This window comes from Entelurus aequoreus, linkage group LG27 (genome assembly GCF_033978785.1).
Source record: "Entelurus aequoreus isolate RoL-2023_Sb linkage group LG27, RoL_Eaeq_v1.1, whole genome shotgun sequence".
Taxonomy (NCBI): Eukaryota; Metazoa; Chordata; class Actinopteri; order Syngnathiformes; family Syngnathidae; genus Entelurus; species Entelurus aequoreus.
In genome coordinates this window covers 11,280,476-11,290,717 of record NC_084757.1, presented here as the reverse complement: position 1 = coordinate 11,290,717, position 10,242 = coordinate 11,280,476, and the positions used below count along the sequence as shown (strand labels likewise).

The 10,242-nt window shown below is 34.7% G+C and overlaps 1 protein-coding gene and 1 long non-coding RNA gene across 6 annotated transcripts in view; one reads left to right on the top strand and one right to left on the bottom strand.

Annotated features, from left to right (window-relative positions):
* Window positions 1-441: 441 nt before the first annotated feature.
* On the bottom strand, window positions 442-5,947 carry LOC133644371 (transcription factor 7-like 1-B). 5 transcript variants are annotated; one of them, XM_062038793.1, is made up of 7 exons: window positions 5,635-5,758; window positions 5,488-5,567; window positions 5,206-5,375; window positions 4,461-4,601; window positions 4,284-4,345; window positions 3,092-3,178; window positions 442-3,016 (listed from the first exon to the last, which is right to left on the bottom strand). In XM_062038793.1, exons 2-7 carry the CDS (start codon window positions 5,504-5,506, stop codon window positions 2,866-2,868), a joined length of 630 nt encoding a protein of 209 aa, XP_061894777.1. In that variant the 5' UTR covers window positions 5,507-5,567; window positions 5,635-5,758; the 3' UTR covers window positions 442-2,865. The 5 variants fall into 5 exon arrangements, with proteins under 5 accessions (XP_061894777.1, XP_061894780.1, XP_061894778.1 ...); XM_062038796.1 differs by lacking the exons at window positions 5,488-5,567; window positions 5,635-5,758 and adding an exon at window positions 5,813-5,947; XM_062038794.1 differs by lacking the exons at window positions 5,488-5,567; window positions 5,635-5,758 and adding an exon at window positions 5,801-5,888.
* Window positions 5,515-10,242, top strand: part of LOC133644374 (uncharacterized) — a 37,426-nt gene continuing 32,698 nt past the window's right edge. The window contains exon 1 of the long non-coding RNA XR_009824762.1: window positions 5,515-5,592. This is a non-coding gene — a long non-coding RNA (uncharacterized LOC133644374). The remainder of the gene's footprint in view (window positions 5,593-10,242) is intronic.

Sequence of the window (10,242 nt, the reverse complement as noted above, 5' to 3'; positions counted from 1 at the left end):
CAATTTTTTTCTCAAAATGTGGCCCCCCGAGTCAAAATGATTGCCCAGGCCTGGGCTACACAGTACAAGTTATTTTTTATTTATTTTTTTATTGAACAATTGACAATACATACAATGTACAAACACATTAAGGCACTTTCAATTAGAGCTGGGCGATATGGCCGAAAACTATCTCGATGTAAATGTTTTATATTCGTCAATATAGATAATTATTAATATTTTTATGACTTATGGACAATATGGACAATGAGAAAAACATATGAATGTTAACATTTTTATTTCAAATATAACCTTCCTTTGGTTATAATCCCCTCAGCTACCCAGGCAGAAAGAAAGGGAAATGCCAACACAAACATTGAAAACACTCAATGTAAACAACATTCTAAAATAACAATAAACATTTACCAAAACCATCTTAAAATGAAGGTGCAAAAAATAAGGAATACATAACAATTGCTTACTAGAGTGTAACAAAGTTGTGCTAAGTGTGAAAATGTAAACATAGAGAAACCTGAGAATGTCTATTTTCTGCAAACTAAGAGGCAGGAAGTTACGGCTGTGTAACATTTAATTTGGTCTAGTATTCTTATTTAAGCATGGAAATACATTTATGTTATGCAGTAGTTGCTATTTGAATATTATTGGACCAAATTATTATTTTAAAATAGCAGATCGTTCATATTTTGTTATTTATTTTATTAGTTTACAAACATTATTAACTAGTAGTCTAGTCTCATGTTTCTAACATTATTAAGTAGTCATCTAGTCCCATGTTTCTAACATTATTAACTAGTAGTTTAGTCCCATGTTTCTAACATGATTAACTAGTAGTCTAGTCTCATGTTTCTAACATTATTAACTTGTAGTCTAGTCTCATGTTTCTAACAATAACTAGTAATCTAGTCCCATGTTACTAACATTATTAACTAGTAGTCCATTCTCATGTTTCTAGCATTATTAACTTGTAGTCTAGTATGTTTCTAGCATTATTAACGTGTAGTCTAGTATGTTTCCAACATTAACTAGTAGTCTAGTCCCATGTTTCTAACATTATCAACAAGTCGTCTGGTCTCATGTTTCTAACATTATTAACTAGTCATCTAGTCTCATCTTCCTAACATTATTAACTAGTCGTCTAGTATCATGTTTCTAACATTATTAACTAGTAGTCTAGTCTCATGGTTGTAACATTATTAACTAGTCATCAAGTCTCATGTTTCTTACATTATTAACTAGTAGTCTAGTCTCATGTTTATAACATTGTTAACTAGTCATCTAGTCTCATGTTTCTAACATTATTAACTAGTGATATAGTCCCATGTTTCAAACATTATTAACTAGTCTAGTCTCATGTTTCTAAAATTATTAACTTGTAGTTTAGTATCATATTTCTAACATTAACTAGTCTAGTCTAATTTCACCAACATTATTAACTAGTAGTCTAGTCTCATGTCACTAACAGTATTAACTAGCAGTCTAGTCCCATGGCACTAACATTATTAACTATTAGTCTATTCTCATGTTATAACGTTATTAACTAGTAGTCTAGTCTCATGTTTCTAGCATTATTAACTAGTCGTATGGTGTAATATTTCTAACATTATTAACTAGTAGCCTAGTATGTTTTTATTATTAACCAGTAGTCTATGTTACGAACATTAACTAGTAGTCTAGTTTCATGTTTCTAACATTAGCTAGTAGTCTAGTCCAGTGTTTATAACATTATTAACAAGTAGTCTAGTCTCATGTTTCTAGCATTATTAACTAGTAGTCCATTCTTGTGTGTCTAGCATTAACTTGTAGTCTAGTATCATATTTATAACATTAACTAGTAGTCTAGTCTCATGTTTCTAACAATATTAACATGTTTCTAACAATACTAACTAAATTTTACTAACATTATTAACTACTAGTCTAGTCTCATGTCACTAACAGTATTAACTAGAAGTCTAGTCCCATGGCACTAACATTATTAACTAGTAGTCTAGTCTCATGTTTATAACATTAACTAGTAGTCTAGTCTCATGTTTCTAGCATTATTAACTAGTCGTATGGTCTAATATTTCTAACAGTATTAACTAGTAGTCTAGTATAATGTTTCTATTATTAACTAGTAGTCTATAATGTTACTAACATTAACTAGTAGTCTATTTTCATGTTTCTAACATTATTAGCTAGTAGTCTAGTCCCGTGTTTATAACATTATTAACAAGTAGTCTAGTCTCATGTTTCTAGCATTATTAACTAGTAGTCAAGTCTTGTGTGTCTAGCATTACTTGTAGTCTAGTATCATATTTATAACATTAACTAGTAGTCTAGTCTCATGTTTCTAACAATATTAACTAGAAGTCTAGTCTCATGTCACTAACATTAACCAGTAGTCTAGTCTCATGTCACTAACATTATTAACTAGTAGTCTAGTCTCATGTTTCTAGCAGTATTAACTTGTAGTCTAGTCTCATGTTTCTAACATTATTAACTAGTAGTCTAGTCTCATGTGTCTAAAATTATTAACTAGTAGTCTATCATGTTACTAACATTATTAACTAGTAGTCTAGTCTCATGTTTCTAACATTATTAGCTAGTAGTCTAGTCCCATGTTTCTAGCATTATTAATTAGTAGTCTAGTATCATGTTTCTAACATTATTAACTAGTAGTCTAGTCCCATGTTTCTAACATTATTAACAAGTTGTCTAGTCTCATGTTTGTAACATATGCTCCCGCCATCAGTGTGAATGTGTGTGTGAATGGGTGAATGTGGAAATACTGTCAAAGCGCTTTGAGTACCTTGAAGGTAGAAAAGCAGTATACAAGTATAACCCATTTATCATTTATCATTATTATTAACTAGTATTCTACTCTCTCTAGTCGAGGGCTTTGTTGACGGTGGCGCTGTCCTTGTTGAGGAACTTGGCCTTGACGTTGGGACGCTGCTCCTTCATGAACAGCATGAAGGCGTTTGGAGGCTTCTTGATGTAAGGCCTGTCGTCGTTGTTCCCTGTCCTCCTCTTTCTCCTGCAACACACGGGAAAAACAGCGTGAGCGTGAGTCGCCTCCGTGTGGACGTGTGAGGTAGTGCACCACAATTACTTGGATGAGTTTGGAGGAGGGTTGGTGAAGAAGGTGTCAGGTTCCTCTCCAGGTTCCATCTTGAACAGCAGCTGACCGTTGCTACACCTACACACACACTGCATTGTAAACAATGTGCAGATGTGAGGAGTTCTTCAACCTGTGACGTCACGCTACTTCCGGTACAGGCAAGGCTTTTTTTATCAGTGACCAGAAGTTGCGAACTTTATCGTCGATGTTCTGTACTAAATCCTTTCAGCAAAAATATGGCAATATCGCGAAATGATCAAGTATGACACATAGAATGGATCTGCTATCCCCGTTTAAATAAAACATCTCATTTCAGTAGGCCTTTAAGTGCAGTTGTTGATGTTAAATAAAGTGATTATTGGCAAAACCGCTTGTCATTTTTATGTTGAGGCGGCGGGGGTAATGTCGGTAGCTGCATTACTGAATGTAACTAATAAAGTAACTTGTAATCTTAGTTACTTTTAAAATCAACTAATCAGTAAAGTAACTAAGTTACTTTCTAAAGGAGTAATCAGTAGTCATTAATCAGATTAGTTTTTCAAGGTAACTGTGGCAACACTGTTTGTACTCAACAAATACTGTAGTTTTCATATAACAGAGAGACACTGAAAAAGGTGTGTTTTTGTTTGTGCTCTGGCGCCATATTTTGGACGAGTTCGCTCACTGCAGATTGAACGTCTGTTTAGCGCCTTAAACCGGAAGCACAAGTGCCGTTCCGTCCTCTAGTTTTCCATAGAATTTCTACTCGCATGGTTTCTTTATTCATCAGTCCAAGCAACGGTTGTTAGTTTTACAATAAAACTAAAACTATTCATACTTACTAAACCATCACATATTTGATAGTAGTGTTTTCATGCATTTTTTTGTATTGTTTCAGTTTCACAAATTCCTCAGTAAATTCACCAAAACGTTTAGCTGATTGGAGTCCTAGCTTCCGCAGCTAGTGGGTCCATGACAACTGACTTCCGTTTTGTTTGATCAGCCGTTTTACTGCCAGGTTGCTGACATTATTTGGAAACAATTAAGGTATGTAAATAAAAATGTACGGAATATTTATGTGTAAATAACTCATTTCACAACATATGTATCTGCAGGAAACATTTTTTCTTTTCCAAAAATGTAGTGGGTCCGGTTTACATTGCACTCTACAGTCCGGAAAATATGGTAATTCAGTGTTACTTACATGACTCCAACTGGATTTTGGCCCATGACCTCCGGCTGCATCGCCACAGGAACACAGCTGACCTGTTGACACATCGTTAAGTCGCCACATGTCCACCAGGTGTCAACATTTCAGTCATGACAAACGCCATTTTTAAGCTCCTTTACATGCATTTGTAGTTGTGAGTGAGGGTCTTACTGTCGGTGGAGGTGGCGGCAGCTGATTGACGGGCGCCACTGAGGGTCTCACTGTTTGTGGCTGAGGGACTAGATGATTGACGGGCGCCATTGGGGGTCTTACTGTTTGGGGAGGGGCCAGATGATTGAAAGGCGCCATTATCTGAAGGAGTGGAGGTTAGCACAAACAAACAGCAGCAATATATTAGTCTTATAAAACATTATATATACTATTTTACATGTTTTTTTTGTAATCTGCTCAACACCCTGTACTCTCTGCAGTTTAGTACTCTATGTAGGCCAGGGGTGTCAAACTCGTTTTCATTGAGGGCCACATCGCAGTTATGGCTGCTCTCAGAGGGCCGATTGTTACAGTGAATATATATATATATATATATAATGTATAATCTCCTCATGGTATCCATCCATCCATTTCCTAGCGCTTGTCCCAAGATGAAGTACTTTATTGATGCACATTCTTGAGTTTGGTGATGTATGCCAATTTATTCTGGGCACAACTCTACTATCACATCCCTTTTTTAACGTTTGCCACATATTTAATCATAGTACATATCTTTACAAAATGGATGGATGGATGGATGGTGTACTCTTCAACTGTACAGGGAATCTTGAAAAAATGCTTAAAAGTGAACAACTCGAAAAATAAGCAGTGTAATAAGTGCTTATTTGACTATTAATATGATGTACGTTCCTAATAAAGACTTTGCATCGTTACTTTGACAAAAAACGTGCATTTTTGAACGTACCTGTTCCCCGTGGTAGATGCAGTCTTCGAACCGACCACGGGGGCCAATTTCCGGCGAGATTTTGGGACCTAAGTCCTCGTCGATCAGTTCGAGGATCAAGTCCCAGTCTGGCTCCATGGCGGCAAATGTAGTTGGAATGAGTTTAGTTGGTGTCATCCGGCGAGGCTTGTCTGTCGACAGATCGTGGGGGGATCAATTTCAATCAAAATAATCACGGATTCATTTTGCCTTTGGTACGTCATATAGACGTCACGTGATTGGCTGGATGATTTTACAACCGACTCGTTTCGGAGCGCGCCATTGGTTGGCGAGAAGGGGGCGGGGCCAGAACGTCATATGGCACGTCTATCTAGCAGGACGTTCTGGAACAAAAACGATTTTAATTACGTAAGTACATTGAAGAAAAAGTAGTGAACTGTGTTAACAAACCGCTTTAGTATATTTCCATGTTGAAAGTCGAGTTAGCTACAATATTTGACACGCTGTTAGCGAGCTAACAAGCTAGCTTGTTCCTCATTCAGCTGCTAGCGAACTCAACCAATAAGCTACAATGTACTCCCAAAGTGAAATATTGGTACAACGTTTAAAAACACACAATTCATCCTACTTCCAACTTTTAGTCAAAGGCGAGTCATGATTTGATGTATTTAGCGATTTGGTTGCCATTTTCGCCGTCGCCACTCGATGTCACCGAGTCGCCATTTTGGCTGCCATGCGGTGACGTGCTGTCAGGGGAGGTAAGTGAGGCAGTACCTCACCTTGCCACCAGGGGGGGGTAAAAGGCTTAACCATGAGGTGTTCAAAAAAACGAAGTAATAAAATAAAATACGTTTTTATATTTCTCTTTTGGTCTATGCTTTCTATGAGATTTCGGTGCGGTTCCTGTATATTTTGATAAAAATTCTGTGTTTCCTGATGAAAATAACGCGGAAGACACAGGTGGTGCCTCCACGCATAGGCGCCGATCGACATTTTGTGTGTGTGTATTAGTGATGTCCCGATACCAATATTTTGGTACCCGTACCAAAAGTATTTTGGTACCCGTACCAAATTTTGGTACTTTTCTAAATAAAGGGGACCACAAAAAAAGTCATTATTGGCTTTATTTTAACACAAAAATCTTAGGGTACATTAAACATATGTTTCTTATTGCAAGTTTGTCCTTAAATAAAATAGTGAACATACTAGACCAGTGGTTCTCAACCTTTTTTCAGTGATGTACCCCCTGTGAATTTTTTTTTTAATTCAAGTACCCCCTAATCAGAGCAAAGCATTTTTGGTTGAAAAAAAGAGATAAAGAAGTAAAATACAGCACTATGTCATCAGTTTCTGATTTATTAAATTGTGTAACAGTGCAAAATATTGCTCATTTGTAGTGGTCTTTCTTGAAGTATTTGGGAAAAAAAAGATATAAAAATAACTAGGGATGTCCGATAATGGCTTTTTGCCGATATCCGATATGCCGATATTGTCCAAATCTTTAATTACCGATATCAACCGATACCGATATCAACCGATATATACAGTCGTGGAATTAACACATTATTATGCCTAATTTGGACAACCAGGTATGGTGAAGATAAGGTCCTTTTTAAAAAAATGAATCAAATAAAATAAGATAAATAAATTAAAAACATTTTCTTGAATAAAAAAGAAAGTATAACAATATAAAAACAGTTACATAGAAACTAGTAATTAATGAAAATTTGTAAAATTAACTGTTAAAGGTTAGTATTATTAGTGGACCAGCAGCACGCACAATCATGTGTGCTTACGGACTGTATCCCTTGCAGACTGTATTGATGTATATTGATATATAATGTAGGAACCAGAATATTAATAACAGAAAGAAACAACCCTTTTGTGTGAATGAGTGTAAATGGGGGAGGGAGGTTTTTTGGGTTGGTGCACTAATTGTAAGTGTATCTTGTGTTTTTTATGTGGATTTAATAAAAAAAAACAAAAAAAAACAACACGATACTGATAATAAAAAAAAAACGATACCGATAATTTCCGATATTACATTTTAACGCATTTATCTGTAAAAATAACTAAAAACTTGTTGAAAAATAAACAAGTGATTCAATTATAAATAAAGATTTCTACACATTTCAACTTAAAGTGCCCTCTTTGGGGATTGTAATAGAGATCCATCTGGATTCATGAACTTAATTCTAAACATTTCTTCACAAAAAAATAAATCTTTTACATCAATATTTATGGAACTTGTCCAAAAAAAATCTAGCTGTCAACATTGAATATTGCATTGTTGCATTTCTTTTCACAGTTCTTTTTGACAGACATTTTTAGTGAGGGTCAAACCATCATGGCATGGGGGAAACTCTGGCTTTATGATAATGAATGGAATAGCCTACTTGATTTGATGTTCAGTTTATGAACTTACATTCATATTTTGTTGAAGTATTATTCAATAAATATATTTATAAAGGATTTTTGAATTGTTGCTATTTTTAGAATATTTAAAAAAAATCTCACGTACCCCTTGGCATACCTTCAAGTACCCCCAGGGGTACGCGTACCCCCATTTGAGAACCACTGTACTAGACAACTTGTCTTTTAGTAGTAAGTAAACAAACAAAGGCTCCTAATTTAGCTGCTGACATATGCAGTAACATATTGTCATTTATCATTCTATTATTTTGTCAAAATTATTAAGGACAAGTGGTAGAAAATGAATTATTAATCAAATTGTTCATTTACTGTTAATATCTGCTTATTTTATGTTCTATCTACACTTATGTTAAAATGTAATAATCACTTATTCTTCTGGTGTTTGATACTTTACATTAGTTTTGGACGATACCACAAATTTGGGTATCAATCCGATACCAAGTAGTTACAGGATCATACATTGGTCATATTCAAAGTTCTCATGTGTCCAGGGACATATTTCCTGAGTTTATAAACATAATATAAATTTGAAAAAAACTAAAGAAGATTTTGTGATGTTAAATTATATCGATCTAATTATAGTAGTATCGACTAGATACGCTATTGCACGTTATCATTACAGTCGATGTCAGGTGTAGATCCTCCATCCATGGCGTTTGTTTACGTATATTGTAGCGTCCCGGAAGAGTTGGTGCTGCAGGGAATTCTGTGAATTTGTTCTGTAGTGTTTATGTTGTGTTGTGGTGCAAATATTCTTCCAAAATGTGTTTGTTTTGTTGTTTAGTGTAGTTTCACTATATGGCACATGTTTATGACAGTGTTGGCGTTCTTCATACTGCCACCCTTAGTGTGACATGTATGGCTGTTGAGTAAGAATGCCCTTCATTCACTCATGTGCAGTGTGTTCAAAGTCAAGATGATTGTGACATTAGTTCATTATCCGGTACAATCAAATATTGTAAAGGCTTTCATAATTACAGACTATACGGTATGTGATTTTTAAAATTATGTACAGCGGTCTAATCTCACCACAAAATTAACAATAACAAGATTGAATATTCAAAAACTCTTTCAAAGGTTGAAATTAGCCATCAATTCCATATGGGTGCTCGGCGATTTTTTTTTTGTCTGCATCAATAATAATTTTATTGAGCAAAACCGATTACCGGTACTGTGGGCTGTAAACACACCAAAACAACACCAGCAACAAAACACTCTAGCAAAACTGTTCACTCTCTGTCGCAATCCCACCAAAACAAACTATATTTTCTATTCTCCTTCATTTGCACCAAAAGACGCACACAGCTAGGGAGGCGTTCATGGTCACAAAAAGAGTCGGACAACTCCAAGATCACACAAACTCTGTTAAGTCGTTACAATGTGATACAGTTCACACGCAGCCAAAATCAATGTCATTAATAGCGTGTTGCTGTTTTTGCCGGCTTATAGCAGTAAATGACTTAAAGGGGCTGTTTGCAACATTTACAGATTATGTCTTTATATGTTAGGCCAAAACTAAAATAGAAATCAATAAACTTCCCCCACGGATGATGGATAGGCTTCTCCCATCGCTTTGTCTGTTTCACTTCAAGTTTCCTCGAAAGAAAATAATGTTTGCCTTGGTGCCTTAAAATATGAGCCCTCCTTTAAGGCAACACTTGCCTTGACCTTAAAAAGTTTAAATTATATATATGTGTATATATGTATGTATGTATGTATTAGGGGTGTGGGGGAAAATCGATTCGAATTCGAATCGCGATTCTCACGTTGTGCGATTCAGAATCGATTCTCATTTTTAAAAAATCGATTATTTAAAAAAAATTTTTTTTTTTTTTAATTAATCAATCCAACAAAACGATACAAAGCAATACCATAACAATGCAATCCAATTCCAAAACCAAACCCGACCCAGCAACACTCAGAACTGCTCTAAACAGAGCAATTGAGAGGAGACACAAACACGACACAGAGCAAACCAAAAGTAGTGAAACAAAAATGAATATTATCAACAGCAGTATCAATATTAGTTACAATTTCAACATAGCAGTGATTAAAAATCCCTCATTGACATTATCATTAGACATTTAGTTTATGAGATGCGATGCAACTGTAAGCCACTGTGACACTATTGTTAATTTTTTTATTTTTTATTAATGTTTGTAATGATAATATCAATGAGGGATTTTTAATCACTGCTATGTTGAAATTGTTACTAATATTGATACTGTTGTTGATAATATTCATTTTTGTCTCACTACTTTTAGATTGTTCCGTGTCATGTTTGTGTCTCCTCTCAATTGCTCTGTTTATTGCTATTGTGAATGTTGCTGGGTCGGGTTTTGTTTTGAAATTGTATTGCATTATTATGGTATTGTTGTGTATTGTTTTCACACAAAAAAAAAAATCGTTTTTGAATCGAGAATCGTGTTGAATTGAAAAAAAAAAATCGATTCTGAATCGAATCGTGACCCCAAGAATCGATTTTGAATCGAATCGTGGGACACCCAAAGATTCCCAGCCTTAGTATATATATATATATATATATATATATATATATATATATATATATATATATATATATATATATATATATATATATATATATATATATATATATATATATAT

Coding starts and splice junctions, on each gene's coding strand:
- LOC133644371 (XM_062038792.1), bottom strand. Junction 4,602..5,205: donor GCATCTACCACGGGGAACAG/GTACGTTCAAAA, acceptor CCACTCCTTCAG/ATAATGGCGCCTTTCAATCA. Junction 3,017..3,091: donor CCTCCTCCAAACTCATCCAA/GTAATTGTGGTG, acceptor CGTGTGTTGCAG/GAGAAAGAGGAGGACAGGGA.